Source organism: Hipposideros armiger, unplaced genomic scaffold, assembly GCF_001890085.2.
Source record: "Hipposideros armiger isolate ML-2016 unplaced genomic scaffold, ASM189008v1 scaffold_405, whole genome shotgun sequence".
Lineage (NCBI taxonomy): Eukaryota > Metazoa > Chordata > Mammalia > Chiroptera > Hipposideridae > Hipposideros > Hipposideros armiger.
In genome coordinates this window covers 1,780,996-1,796,208 of record NW_017731755.1, presented here as the reverse complement: position 1 = coordinate 1,796,208, position 15,213 = coordinate 1,780,996, and the positions used below count along the sequence as shown (strand labels likewise).

Genomic DNA, 15,213 nt, shown 5'->3' with positions numbered 1-15,213 from the left:
GTCCTGGAGCTGCCCTATGCGGGCAAGGAGCTGAGCATGCTCATTGTGCTCCCTGACGATGGTGTGGACCTGAGCTCGGTGAGATGGGCCCAGTGACTCTCTTCATATCCTTCCTTAAGGGATAGACTCAAGCACCACTTTCACCTGTTGTGTTTGCCTTTCAAGCTGGGGATGTAGGAGGCCAGGCTGTAGAGCTCAGTTCTCAGCTCGTGGGCGCTGGCTCAAACTGTCACTCAGTACCACTTCTCCCATTATGACCTACGTGACCTCACCAAGTTCCTTACCGCACCTTGGCTTCTGTTTTCTCATGTCTAAACTGGGGATAATGATGCTATCTCACTGGTAGGGTTTTAAGGAGGACAAAATGGAAGTGATTCAGGGAACAAGCTTAGCACATTATCTGGTACATATAAGCCCTGTGTAAATGTGATCCATTATTATTGTCGTAGTCATTGTTAGTAGCATTCTATTTTTTAAAGTAAGAACCTTTGTCTCTATTCAGACCCTGAAACAGTGAATGAGAAAATCTTACACGTTGATTTAACAAGGGGGAAAGGGGGAAGGGGGTGAGGGTGGGAGCCAGCACTCAGGGCACCGAGCCGGGAACAGCCCCAAATGGCACTCGCCACCCACCTTGTTTTCTTTCAGCATGGGCTCTTAGGGTGAGGGGCATCAGCCATTGCCCCGGAGGTTCTAGGCACCCCCACCCGGGTGGAGGTGCAGGCAGCGCTCCCATGTCCCAAGCGGCCGTGTGAGTGGAGCATTGGCTCTCCCTCTGTCCATCTCCCTGTGACATCTCTTCTCCAGAAAGCATGCTGGATCCTGCTCTGGGCAGCTTTCCCTTCAGGGCGCTATACTGGGAATGCTTTATTTTCCAATCTTTTTTCCTAGCAGCAATGTCTTGTTGTCTTCAAAACAAGAATAGGAAAAAGGAAAAAAAGCAGAGTCAGCTGGGCATTGACAACGTCAGGGTAAGAGAACTTCTCTCAGAAGTTGTTGGGTCAGGAGAGGAGCCGCCAAGGCCTTTGTGCCTCTAGGCGGTCTGAGGTCTCCGCTGCTTGGCTAGGAGGCTGTGTGTGTAACATCACAAATGCAAGATCTCACAGGTGCCACTGGTCCTGTGTGACCATCAACACCCATCTATAAGAGAACAAAGGGTATTAGAGCATGTCTGTGTGCATATTTATGCAGGCTGAAGCATGAACCTTAAAGTCTAACTCTGGTCTTTCAGGTGGAAAAAAATCTCACTTTTGAGAAATTCATAGCGTGGACCAAGCCAGACTGTATGAAGCATACTGAAGTTGAAGTTCTCCTTCCAAGATTTAAACTGGAAGAGGATTATGACATGGGATCTGTGCTCCAATGTTTGGGAATAATTGATGCCTTTCAAGAGGGCAAGGCTGACTTTTCAGCAATGTCCGCCAAGAGAGACCTGTGTCTGTCCAAGTTTGTGCACAAGGCTTTTGTGGAGGTCAACGAGGAAGGCACGGAGGCCGCGGCCGCCTCGGCCACTGTGGTGGTGGAATGTTGCTTTGTTGATGGGCCGAGGTTCTGTGCGGACCACCCCTTTCTTTTCTTCATTAGGCACAACAAAGCTGACTGCATTCTATTCTGTGGCAGATTTTGCTCTCCATAACGGGGTGCACTTACTGTGTCTTTGAGCCGTTCCCTCTTTCTGTGTCCCCAGATCTCACTCTACAGCTTGATCAAAGCCAAGTGCAAAGGTGAGGGCAGGTTCCGCATCTGGCTGAATGATTTGCCATGCTTCTCCGCACACAGCTGTCCCCATACTGACCTCTCATTTATGCCACTTAAATCAAGATCGTGGGACAAATACCCCAACGATTCCCTGTTGTATCTAAGATACTGTCCAAACCCCATAGGAGGGCATGCGAAGTTTTCCTATATGGCCCTAGATATTAGACAATTAAAGGTTAGACAATTAAATTTGCAACCTTTCCACTGTGTGTTTACATGTGCACTTCCTATTCCTTAGGCATTTCATTCCAGTTACTCTGTGCCCTGCCTTGTACCTCAAATCTTGTCACATACTTGCCTTAGCCTGACTGTTTTGATTATAATAAAAGCTACTAGCTATTAGACTATATTATTATTTTTCTGGCGCTTGGAGCTGTAGGGAATTTCTTTATTGCATGTTTTTATTTTATCTTTTTTTGCAACATTCACTCATCACCAAGTATGTGCCAAACACTGCATCAGGCCCTGGGGATACAAAGGTGTGGAGTCCTTTGACATCTGGCCTTTAATACCTGTGCTCGAATGATGTCAGTTTTACATCACCCAGGTTGTCTTTCAACTTATCACTCTTGAGCAAGCTCTTAACCAACTGAGCCATTTGGCCGGCCTGTAACTACTTTTTAAAAGAATTATAATTTGCCTTCTTGCAGAGACAATAGGCAGCCTGAACTCTCTGAACTCCATATTGTTAAAAACACCCAGTGAAAACTCAGGAATTACTGACTGATGGTAAGAGCAAATTTATATTATTTTGACTTATAGGCATAATGACTATAGCATAGTTTGAAAAGTTGATCCTCAGTTCATATATATTCATTATGTGTGTTATCACAGCACGTGTTTTTAAGTATTACTTACACCTATTCTATTTCTTTTTTTTTTAAAGAAAAAATTATAGAGTTATTGCCTGCTGATTCAATTGCTTTATTGACTAAACTGGTCCACATCAATGCTATATACTTCAATGGATAGTAGTCCAGAAGTTTGACAAAAAAGCAAAAAAGCCTTTTAAAATTAGCAAGAGGGGCCGGCCGAGTGGCTCAGTTGGTTAAGAGCTCGCTTGGGAGCACCAGCTCTGAGCAGCAGGGCTGCGGTTTGGATCCCATATTGAGGGCCAGTGACGCTCGCCCTCTACAGCTAAGACGATGAACAACAGCTCCACCTGGAGCTGGGCTGCTGTGAGTCGCCTGCGACGGCGTAGGCTGCAGCAGGACTGCAGTGAGCTGCCATGCATGAGCTATGCGAGTGGTTGGCAGCCGGTGTGAGCTGCTGGAAGCCACTGTGAGCGGCCGACCAATGACTGGCGACCGATTGCCTCACCCGGGAAGAGCACAATGATCATACCAACATGGGCCAGTGAAGCGACGTCCTCGACAACTAGACTGAAGAACGAAACAGCAATTTGTTTACCTGTCTGTTCCCCTTCCCCGATTCCCCAACACTGTTCCCCTCCCCCAATTCCCCAATAAAATCTTAAAAAAAAAAGTTGAGAACCATATGATTTCTCTGATATGTTGGATATAAAACTGAAAACAACAAAGGAACAAGATGAACAAAGAAACAAAAATTCATAGACACAGGCAATAGTTTAGTGGTTACCAGAGTGTAAGGTGGAGGGGGTGGTAGATGAGGGTAAACAGGATCAACTATATGGTAATGGAAGGAGAGCTGACTCTGGTTGGTGAACATACAACATGATATATAGATGATGTATTACAGAATTGTACACCTGAAACCTATGTAACTTTACTAACCATTGGTACCCAAATAAACTTTAATTTTAAAAAAAGAGAGAGAGAAAAAGGTCCCAGAAGGGGCAGACAGAGAAGCAATTGGGACTAAAGATGTAAGGGTTGGAGCCATATTTCCTTGGTACTTGAATCCAAGCCATTGTTTATGATCAGTGGGGCAACAGAATCTTGAAGGCTGGAACACTGTTAATTCTTCTCCTTTCCAGAACCTACCAGATTCCTGGCACTTTAATCAAAAGTGCACTATGAATGTTTATTGTAAAAACAACGGAAGCCCTGAGTCAGAGGATGACCTGGCAACTGGACAGAAGCTGGTTTGGATGTGGGAGAAGAAGTAAGGAGGGCCTACACCAGGGGTGGGGAGGTTCCTTTCAGCGAACTTGATAGTGCTCTGTTTGCTCAAGAAGACAGAGAGTATTTTGGCCAGGGAGCTGCCTGGAGTTAATTGGAAAAAACAAAATAAAACCAAACTATTTTTTGGATACTTTGACTCAGAACTGTTTTTTTTTTTCTTGTTGCATGATAAAAGAAAGGAAGAAAGGGAAGGAGGGAGGGAAGTAAAAAGAGTGAAGGAAAGAAGGAGAGAGGAAAGAAGGAAGAGACAGAGAGAGAAGGAAGGTGGGAAAGAGGAAAGGTAGACCAGAGTTCTGAAGGTCTGTTATCTATCACCCTTGCCATAAACACAGCTGAGATCTAACTAAGGGGAATTTTCATGTTTCTTTCTCCCCTCTCAGCAGTAAGCTTTCCTCCCATCTCAAGAATGTAATTCTGGTCTATTTTCACTCTGTTCCTTATACAAACAAGAAAATAGTATACAGTCACCTGTTTATGTTTGTTGTTTTGTGTCTCAACTTATATACCTTTCTTCAGGAATGTTTACCAGACTTTCTGCCTGGGTTGGGCACCCAACCATGTGTTCCCATAACTCCCAGCCATCCTACTCAGCCCTCATAGTGCTCTGTGCTACTGATGGATTCATTTAAATGTCCACCCACTTGGCGGTCTGCTCTATGAAGGCAGGGCAAGCACCCATTTTGTCCAACACTGTAGAAGAGTTTGACACAGAAGTTTTTATCAATAGTTTGTGAATTAACACTTCCCCTTATAAAAATAATATAAACGGCCCCACTTTAAAATGGACTCGAGCTGTCATCACAGAGGAACTCCCTCTCATGTCTTGTAGCTCAAACCTTTGGAATGTTAAAACAGGGCAAAATAACCTTTGGACTGGGCTTAAAGCAGCATTATATCCCATACAACTGTTTACAAGGATAAAAAGAAGGAGTGTGAACCCCCAGAAGAAATATACTCGTCCAGATAGACTTCCTGTGATTGAATGGACCTATATTTAAACTACAGCCTAGGAACCTTTACTGATAGGGGTCTCTCACAAACATGCACCTTGACTGAACTTCTAACTTCCTGCACCATCCTGCCTGTTTACAGCATCTGAGTGGACCACTGCAGGAAAGCTTCTCTTTCTGAGGCCATGCTACCATCCAGCCAATGGACTGTGACCTGCCCTGACCAATAAGATCTTCACAATTTGGAAACCTTATTTGCATGAAATGGACCAAAATGGGGACTATGGGTTGAGAGTTTCTCTGTCAAAGGTGGCCTCTCCTTTGTCTTAGTGAAGCACAATTTAGGTTGCCGCCTCAATCTGTGTCTCCAGGGTTGTACTCTTTTGGCTCAAATAAATGCTTTTTATTCTTTACTACAGTCTAAAATTAATTTTGGTTTATGGCAGGTATTATGACTACTGGACTGATGACTACTGGACTGAAAATTGAAAACATCTTTTAGAATTAACATCACTGCATTAGCTTATCTGCGCTTACAGGAAGTCCTTCCTTCTATTGATGTAACTGTTTCCCTTCCATTTCTCATAAATATCCATTGCCTTCACCCCCTAATCAAAACAGTATTTGGATTTCTGCCTGAGTCAGTGCTTCCTGAGGAGCTACTGTTTTGGATCTCAAATAAATGTTTGTTGCCTCTCACTTTGGCCTTTTATTTTTAGGTTAAAAACCTCTTACCTAAAATGATGTCTTAGTCAGGCATTCATATTTTCTGTCTTTTACCTATATTTATATAAGAAACGGTATCTTCCCATTCATAAGTACCTTTTTGGTAGTCAAGCCACCAAATTTTCTGCTTCAAAATGTGATGGAAGTGCCAGCCCTTAGTAATAGGGATATGGGGGCAGTGATTTGGGCCACAGGTCAGTCACTTTGGCTTGTGGCACCTCCAGGATGCCCTTTGCAGATGACTCAGGTAGGAGGGTCAGAAGCAATGACACAGGAGTTGAGTCGAGCCAGCGAGTGCAGAAGTAGCTGCTGGTGGTAGTGACAATGTCAAGTAATGGTCTAGACATTCAAGATAAACCCCCAGCCTCTCCAGTTACAAGGACCAGCATGCTGGAACCCTAAATCCTGGTTCCAAACCTCTAACTCCAAATCCAGAGAAGAGAAAGGACTGATTTCACTGATCCATCTTACCTGGAGATAAAACAAATAAAAAACAGAAGGAAAGCCCACAGAATTCTCTTCCTTCAGATTTTGAACACACAATTCTTGTTGGTTCTGATGCTATCACAGAGCAGTGGGCCTGCTTGCTTCAGACATCAACTGTTACTAAGCTAGAAAGCCCATAAGCTCTCTTGGGTGTATTGGAAGTCTATTACTTTTTTTATTATTATTAGAGTTTATTGGGTGACAATAGTAAAGTTACACAGGTTTCAAGTGTACAATTCTGTAATACATCATCTATGTATCACATTGCATGTTCACCACCCAGAGTCAGTTCTCCTTTTAGCACCATATATTTGAAGTCTATAACTTTCTGAAACTCAATGCAGACCTTCAATGGCCAGAAGTACATGAGCTTTACATATAAATTAGCTGAGGATTATAATTCTTCTAGCACTGAATGAATGGAAGACAGTGTCTGAGACCCTGCAAGTGTCACCAGTTTCAGAAGATGAAGAAGAAGATGATGATGATGCCCAGCTCCAGAGGCTGCCTCACACCCAGAGCACACAAAATCTCTATGCACATGGTCTGTGATGTGACCACTTCCATTACTCCAACTTAGGATATGACTACATCTCCCATTTCACCTACTGAGAATAATATCACCCTAGCACTGAGAAGCAGAAGCAGAAAGTGTCAGATGAAGAGATCTTGGAGAAATTCTGGAGAATAGGGAGTGTGGACAATCCCGAGACAAACTATACATGATTTGAGAAGACAAGGTGCTTCAGGCACTGTGTACACTGCAATGGATGTGGCCACAGGATAGGAGGTGGCCAGTAAGCAGATGAAACTTCAGTGGCAGCTGAAGAAACAGCTGATTATTAATGAGATTCTGGTCACGAGGGAAAAATAAGAACCTAAATATTGCAAACTACTTGGACAGTCACCTCGTGGGAGATGATGAGCTGTAGGTTATCCTGGCATCCTTAGCTGGAGGCTCTTTGACAGATGTGGTGGCAGAAACCTGCATGGATGAAGGCCAGATTGCAGCTGTGTGCCGTGAGCGCCCACAGGCTTTGAAGTTTCTGCATTTCAACCAGGTCATTCTCAGAGACATCAAGAGTGACAACATCCTGTTGCAAATAGATGGCTCTGTCAGGCTAACTGATTTTGGATTCTGTGCTCAGATCACCCCAGAGCAGAGCAAACTGAGCACCACTGTGGAAACCCCGTACTGGATGATAATGAGATTGTAACGCAAAAGGTCTATGGGCCCAAGTTTGACATCTGGTCCCTGGGCATCATGGCCATCGAAATGATCAAAGGGGAGCCCCATACCTCAATGAAACCCTCTAAAAATCTTGTAACTCATTGCCACAATGAGACCCCAGAGCTTCAAATCCCAGAGAAGCTGTCAGCTATCTCCAGAGATTTCCTGAACCGCTGTCTGGAGATGGATATAAAGAGAGAAGTTCAGCTAAAGAGCTGCTGCAGCATCAGACCCTGAAAACCGCAAGCCCCTCTCCAGCCTCACTCCCCTGATTGCAGAGTAGGCAGCCAAGAACAATCACTAAAACCACACTCATGTCAGACTCGTTGTTCCAAGTCTTCTGTGACATTAACGTAAGGAATTTCCTCCCATTTTGTGGATGTGAGCGTAGTTTATGGTCACAAGCTTGGACTCCTATTTCCACATAGTAAAATCTTCTCCATACACCACCACCCTTCACCCCCTGGCCAATAAGTTCTTGGCTATATAAATTTTGGGCTTTATAACTTTGAAAAAAAGAAGTGATGACACAAAGTGCTCTATCCTTCTCACCCATCCAACACATGAAATAGCATTTTTTAAGGGAAACCAAGAAGAGGATGCTTTAGCTGATATGGCTGAGGCCACCACATCTTGGGAACCCTTCAGTTTTCTACTTTACTAATCTTTTTCTTTTATGTTTTCCATTTTTGTATTGTGGTAAAATACACATAAAATTTACCATCTTAACCATTTTAAGTGTCTAGTTTAGTGGCATTAAGTATATTCATATTGTTATGCAGCCATCACCACCATCCATCCACAGAAACCTTTTCATTTTGCAAAACTGAAATACGGTACTCATTAAACAACTCCCCATCTGCCCTCCAGAGCCTGGCAACCACCATTCTACTTTCATATTTACATTCTACTATCTCTATGAATGTGACTCCTCTAGATATCTCATAAAAATAAAACCATGCAGTATTTGTACTGTTGTTACTGGCTTAGTTCACTTAGCATAATATCCTCAAGGTCCATCCACATCACATGAGTCAGAATTTCCTCACATGAGTCAGAATTTCCTTCCTTTGTAAGATTGACTACACTATTCCATTATATTTATATACCACATTTTCTCTATTCATCCTTCAAAGGACACTGCATTGCTTTCACTTTCAGCTATTGTGAATAATGTTGCTGTGAATTTGGGTGTACAAATATGTCTTCAAGACCCTGTTATCAATTCCTCAGGGTAGATACCCAGAAGTGAAATTGATGGATCAATTGGTAATTCTACATTTAAGTTTCTGAGGAGGTGCCACACTGCTTCCCAAAGAAGTGGCACCATTTTATATTCCCACCAACAGTGTACAGGTTTCCAATTTCTCCTCACATGGGAACCATTTGTGCTGCTACTTTGCTCACATTTTCAATGATCAGGGGTCTTTCCAGCCTGGCTCAGTCTGCATCTCAGCAGACCCTCTCTCCACATCAAGTTCCACCCTGTCCTTCCAGCAAAGCAGTTCCTGTCTGCTGCTTCCTCAAACCCAACCCAGAACCTGCAACTTCGCCTCCTTTTGCAATGAACAAAACTCTGAGGTAGCACAACTAATGCCATTTTCTTTATATAATATTCTGGGACACTGCCTTCTGCCTCCTCTAGCCTGTCTTCCTCTGGCCTCAACATCTGTCAGGGTTCATAGAGGTGCCTTTGTGCTCCAAGGGGCATCTCTTGTTCTGTGGCACAGACTGGTAGACACTGTTCAAAATTATCCCACTGTTTGTTCTATGGAAAACCACTGGTCTCCTTTTCAAGAGTAGCTATGTAAGTATAGTGAAAATAGGGCATCTGACCCCTACCTTCCTGGAAATGCCTTACGAGTTTAATTAAAAATTGTGAGTTCTTTTTCTGAAAATCCAACAGTACACAGTTATCTCCTTCCTTGTATAAATTGTTTGGCCATTTTATCATAGAACAACTGTTTGCACTGAGTTTCATTTTCATTTTGAGATGGAAGAAAATATACCAAGAACAGAGCCTCTTAACACTTCAAAATTACTCAGAGGTCAGATGCAAAACTGCTGACAGGCTCAGAGATGTAGGCTAAATTCTTTGCCAATAAGATGAGAAAGTCTTTACTGTCAGCTATACACAATTCATGAATAGATTCAGAGCAGCCAATAATATGTAAAATTACAACCAATTGCTAATTAGTAACTAATCAATTATTTCAAATCAACTTGACCATCATCGTAAACCAGCTGTAGGTTATGAGAAAGTCAAATATTCCTGAAGTTTTACTCCCTTTTGACCTGTCACTTACAACTAAACATATGCCTACAAGGCCAAGCTGATCGATGGGAGCTAATGTCAGGGTACTTGGGGACCTAGTATAGTTTCCCAGCTGTGCGATGTCAGGCAGCAGAGCCTGTGTCTAGAGCCCACTTATCATGGGCCTCAAAGTTAAACTGTTGAAATTATTTTCTAATGAGTTTATATGTAGCATCACAGAGATAGATACACTAAAAAGATGGACAAAAAAATACTTTAATTATAAAATATAAGCTCATGTTCTATGAAAAAAACTGCAGAATGGTTTTATAATTCCTCTAGTTAGGGATGGCACAATGACATTACATTGCACTTCATAAAGCATTCATTTGTTTAATATAACCCTTTAAAACATACCTTAAAATTTGGCATTTCTTCATTTTTTTTATTAAACCGGAAACTCAAGAAGTTATATTAGCTGGGCTTGTCTGAATCCTGTCAAGGCCTTAGCTCATGTAGAGAGGCTTCCAATGCCATGGTCCTGGGTAATTACATGGGGAAGCAGTGCAGACCTGAGTGGTTGGCCCATCTGCACCCTAGGGCTCTCTCTCTCTCTCTTCTTCCAGGTGGAAAATGGGGTTACACAGGAAAAGCTCAGTAAGTGAACAAAACCAGGTACAATGGACAATGAAGAAAGCTGCGGTATGGGATCTATTCTTGGCCGTTTGGAAGTTACTGATGCCTTCAATAATGGCAAGACTCATTTTTTTTCAATTGTCATATGAGAGAGGGCCTGTCCCTGTCCAAATTTGTGCACAGATCCTTCAGGAAGGTCAACAGTAAGGCACAGAGGTGGTGAAATGCACAAACCCCATAGAAAGTTTTCACACAGACCACCCCATTCTTTTCCACTATCTAACACCACAGAAAATACATTCTGTTTTACGGAAATTTCTCCTCTCCAGCTGGTTTTGTGTATTCTTATCTTTTCTACCACAATATGCATGTAGTTTATCTCAGCACCCCAATTTGGAGACCCCCTAATAAAGGAACTCATTTGAATTCTTGAGCTCAGGATTTAATGATATGTGTGCACTTCTACTTTCAAACAACTGTATGATGCCATGAGGTACATTGGAAATTAGAACAGGAATGGAATGTTAATTTGGGTTTAGAAACAAAACGCCTATTCTAGATTTGGAGGAGTGAATGGCTGTTTACAGACTGTTCTCAAAGGTTCTCTCCAAAAAAGTATATCTCCAATCCCCTGGATGTCTCTGTCAGCAGTCACACCTTGACCTTTCTGAAGTCATCCAGTGCTTCAAGCCACCTACCCTTTCATCTCTGTAGTGACAATTTTCTGTCCTCTGCTCTCAGGATAAAGATGCCTCTTCTGTTTTTCCCTTTTAAAAAGCTTGAAAATGCATTTGAAACTCATTGGCAGCAGAAAGAAAGGAGACAGAAAGATGTTGTGAGAAAGTAAAAGGGACAATATACTTGTTTTTGAGAATACCTTTACCTAAGAAAGATCAGTAAGCACTAGTAGAACTTCCTGACTTTTGGTTCACTTGGCTGGACTGTAATTCTCTTATAGAGAGCAGTTGTTATCATCTCTCCCATATGTATGTTTTTCTTTACCACTTTGGCCCGCAGGGTGGTCATGGCATGGTGCATTCCACAGAGAGAAGTTCTTGCTCAAAACTTCTACTTGGCATTGGTTATTTGTTCTGGTTCCCTTTAAGGTACAGGATCTTCAAACACAGCCTTACACATAATAACAAACAAGGGAATTTTAGACTGTTTGGACACCCACATAAAACTGTAGGTTATTAAAAGGAATTACAAAGATAGTTTACCCAAGAAAGGGAGCAATTTGATTTCTGTAGAGTAAGGTTTAGATTCACTTTTATAAATGAATAGGAAACTTTGTGAGCTTTTGGACATCCTCCAAAATTTGAATGTTGCCACCTCACACAAATTTTCCAAGTTCAACATTAGCTCCAAGTATGCTCACTCTCAAGGTTACTAAGCAGTGTCAGTAATAAGGTAGATTGAAGATAATGAAATGAAACTGTGGGGACATTTGAGGGAATTTCACTTGAAGAATTGTGACTAGACAACATTTCTTGCCTTGTATCAGTTTCAAGGAATCTGAGGGACTCTCCATGCATCTCTGGATTGAAAGTGATATTGTTGGGCCGGCCGAGTGGCGCGATGGTTAAGAGCTGGCTTGGGACGCCAGAGGGCCCTGGTTCGGATCCCGCATCTGAGGGCCAGTGACACTGCCCTCCACAGCTAAGATGCTGAACAACAGCTCAACCTGGAGCTGGGCTGCGTGGGTCGCCGGCGACGGCGTAGGTTGCCATGGGCTACCATGTGTAGCCAGCAGCCAGCGTGAGCGGCCGTCCAGAAGCCGGCGACTGATCTGCCTCCACCGGGAAGAGCGCAATGGTGGTGCCAGCTTGGGCCAGTGGAGCGGCGTCCTCCACAACTAGACTGAAGGGCAAGACGACGGCAACTTGTCTGTTCCCCTTCCCCCAATTCCCCAGCGCTGTTCCCATCCCCCCAATTCCCCAAAAAAAAAAAAAAAAAAAAGAAAGTGATATTGTTAATTGTACAATTAAGTAAATGGATTGTGGATGGTGGGAGCCAGGTTTCTCCCTGTTAGAGTGGTAGAGTTACGGTGAAGACATCTGACAAACACTACCTCAACCAGGTGCTCAAGGTCAACATCAATAGTGATAAATCATGTTAATGGTATGGACTTTTGATATGATGTCATAAGAATGGCACTTTACCTTTATAGTCTTCTTACTAAATGCTTTCAAGCCCTGCCTAACCAAGAGAAAAATATCAGACATTCCAACTGGAGGAGTCATTCTAGAAAATATCTGACCAGTACTCTGTTAAAGTCATCAAAAGCAAGGAAAGTCTGAGAAACTGTCATACACACGAGGAGCCTAAGGAGACATGAGGACTAAAGTAATGCAGTGTCCTGGCTGAGGTCCTGGAATATAAAAAAGGGCATTAGGTAAAAACTAAGAAAATATTAATAAATTATGGACTTTAGTTAATGATGTATCAATATTGATTCATTAGTTGTGACAAATGTACCATATTAATGTAAAATGTTAACAACAGGGGAAACTGTACTATTTTTGCAACTTTTCTGTAAATCCACAACTATTCTAAAATAAAAAGGTTATTTAAAAAAAGAAAGAGCCTTATGAGACATATCAACTGAAACCAGAGTGATATTAGCTCTAGGCAGTGCAATAAGACAAGAAAAAAAATAAATAAAAAGCATGTAGATTAGAAACAAAGAAATAAAACTGTTCTTATTCACAGATGACATGATTGTTTATGTGAAAACTCTAGAGGAATGTACAAAAGAAAAGCCTTCTTTAAACTAACAAGTGAGTTCAGCAATGTCATAAGATATAAAGTCAACATGCAAAAACTCAACCATATTTTCATATGTTAACAATAAACATGTGGAAAACAAAATTTAAAATATAACATCGGGAGTGACATCAGAAACATGGCAGTGTGGGGAGTCCCCGTTGATTCCTTCTCTTGAAGTTACAAGAAGTTGAACAGCTATAATTCAACAGAGGACTCCCCATGAACACACAAACATATGTGAAAGATCTGCACATCAAAATATCTACAGGTGGGTGAATCAGGGCAAGCAGGAGAGGGGGAAAGAAAAATGTATAGATATGGGGGCTGCTGACACAGCCTGGAGCTCACTGTGGTCTCTGGATAAGGGATTCAGGCCCCAGGTGTACTCTCTGTGGCCCTGAGCATTCTTGTCTGAATGATCAGCATATAATACATCTGAATCCAGAGATCAGGGCAGAGACCTTGGAGCAGAGATCAAATACAGATGTGCAACAGCTGTGGTCTAGCAGCCCTCACTGCCAGGCAGAAAACAAAGCACAGAGCCTGGCTGCCTCCCCTCACCCTCCAGAGCTTGTCTCCCTGCCCCCTCCCAGAGAGCTAGCAGTGGGCTCCAGAAAAAACAGTAGCACTTTGTGTTCCATTAAAGAACAGAATATCTACAGCATGGAGAACTGAAGAGACATTTCCTGAGTGGCAGGTGCACACTGTGGCTAATCCCAGTAACAAGGGTTTAGATATAGAGGTCTGGTAGTTGCCATTACTGGGAGGAGAGCAAAGCCACAAACACACAAGCAGCTGCTCTAAGCCCAACCCGCTCCCACCAGTGGGGGCACCTGGAATGCCTCAGGCAAGCAGTACTGCATCTAACTGCAGGGGCAGCATTGGGATTTCAGGAATTCAGAACCCAATTGCCCATCACATTCTCCCATTGGGGTGGTGCCCTGACATTGAGGAGACCTGGTCACAGAGAAAACGCCTGCCTCCCCAGGGAATACAAGGCATCTTTCAAGAGAAACCAGAGCAGTGCAAGAGAAAATAAAATGCTCCAGCACTGCCTACTGGAAAAAAAAAATTAGAAAGACCTCTTCGGATTAACCTGCTACGGAGCTAACTCCCATAGTGCCTAGGCTGAAAAATAATTGATCAAATGCAATGAACGACCAAGGTAATTAGGCAGCTCAGAAAGAAAATTTTTAAATCCCCCCAAAATAAACTAGAAGACATGGAAATATGTGACTTAAATGACAGAGAATTCAAGATTGCAGTTCTGGAAAAATTCAACGAGATGCAAGAAAACTCAGATAGGCAGTTTAATGAATTCAGAAATATAATCAGTGAACAAAAGGAATATTTTACCAAAGACACTGAGATTTTTGAAGAGAACCTAATAGAAATTCTGGATCTGAAGGACTCAATAAAAGAGATGAAGAATAAAACAGTGAGCTTAGGAAATAGAGCTGAACAGAGGAAGGAAAGAATTAATGATATCAAATATAGAAATCTGAAAATGACACAGATGGAAGAAGAGAGATTTGAGTGTGAAAGGAAATAAAAGAACTCTACAAAAACTACCTGACTCCATCTGAAAGAGGGACATAAGAATAATTGGTGAAAAAGAAGAGGGGAAGAAGGGCATGGAGGGCCTATTCAAACAGTCAATGAGAACTTTCCAAACCTGTGGGAAAAAATAGATCCTTGAATCTCAGAAGCAAACAGGACACCTAATTATCTCAATCCAAAAAGGCCTTCTCCAAGGCACATTATATTAAAACTATCCAAAATTAATGACAAAGAAAGAATTCTCAAGGCAGCCAGAGAAAAGAAGATGGTTACCAATAAAAGAAATCCCATTAGATTACCACCAAATTTTCAGCAGAAACTCTATAAGCCAAGAGGGAGTGGAGTAAAATATTCAAACTATTGAAAGAGAGCAATTACCAAACAAGAATAATGTATCCAGCAAAGTTATTCTTTAGATATGAAAGAAGAATAAAGAGCTTTCAGACATACAGAAGCTAAGGGAATTTTCCAGCACAAGGTCTGCATTACAGGAAATACTAAAGGGGATTATTCTATTTGAAACAAAAAGACAAAAGGATATGAAACTATGAGTAAGATGACTAACAGTCAGACAGAAGCAGGAAATGACCCTTATTCAGAATAGGGCACTATACACTTAAATATAGCATAAAGATTAAAGGAGGTAAAAACATTAAAAAAAACACAGGGAAGAAGACAGCTGCTACTGCAACTTGGAAATAAACTCACAGAATAAATAGGGATAATTTGTGACAAAAA

General features: G+C 42.1%; 1 protein-coding gene and 1 pseudogene across 1 annotated transcript in view; both read left to right on the top strand.

Moving 5' to 3' along the window:
• Positions 1-2,448, top strand: part of LOC109394035 (serpin B9-like) — a gene marked incomplete at its 5' end in the record, with an annotated part of 10,954 nt that extends 8,506 nt beyond the window's left edge. Inside the window, 2 exons of the mRNA XM_019663803.1 lie at positions 1-78; positions 1,232-2,448. Coding sequence (XP_019519348.1) covers positions 1-78; positions 1,232-1,636 — 483 coding nt within the window. The remainder of the gene's footprint in view (positions 79-1,231) is intronic.
• A 3,415-nt stretch (positions 2,449-5,863) lies between these two features.
• LOC109394038 (serine/threonine-protein kinase PAK 1-like) lies at positions 5,864-7,560 on the top strand (annotated as a pseudogene).
• The last annotated feature ends 7,653 nt before the right edge of the window (positions 7,561-15,213 follow it).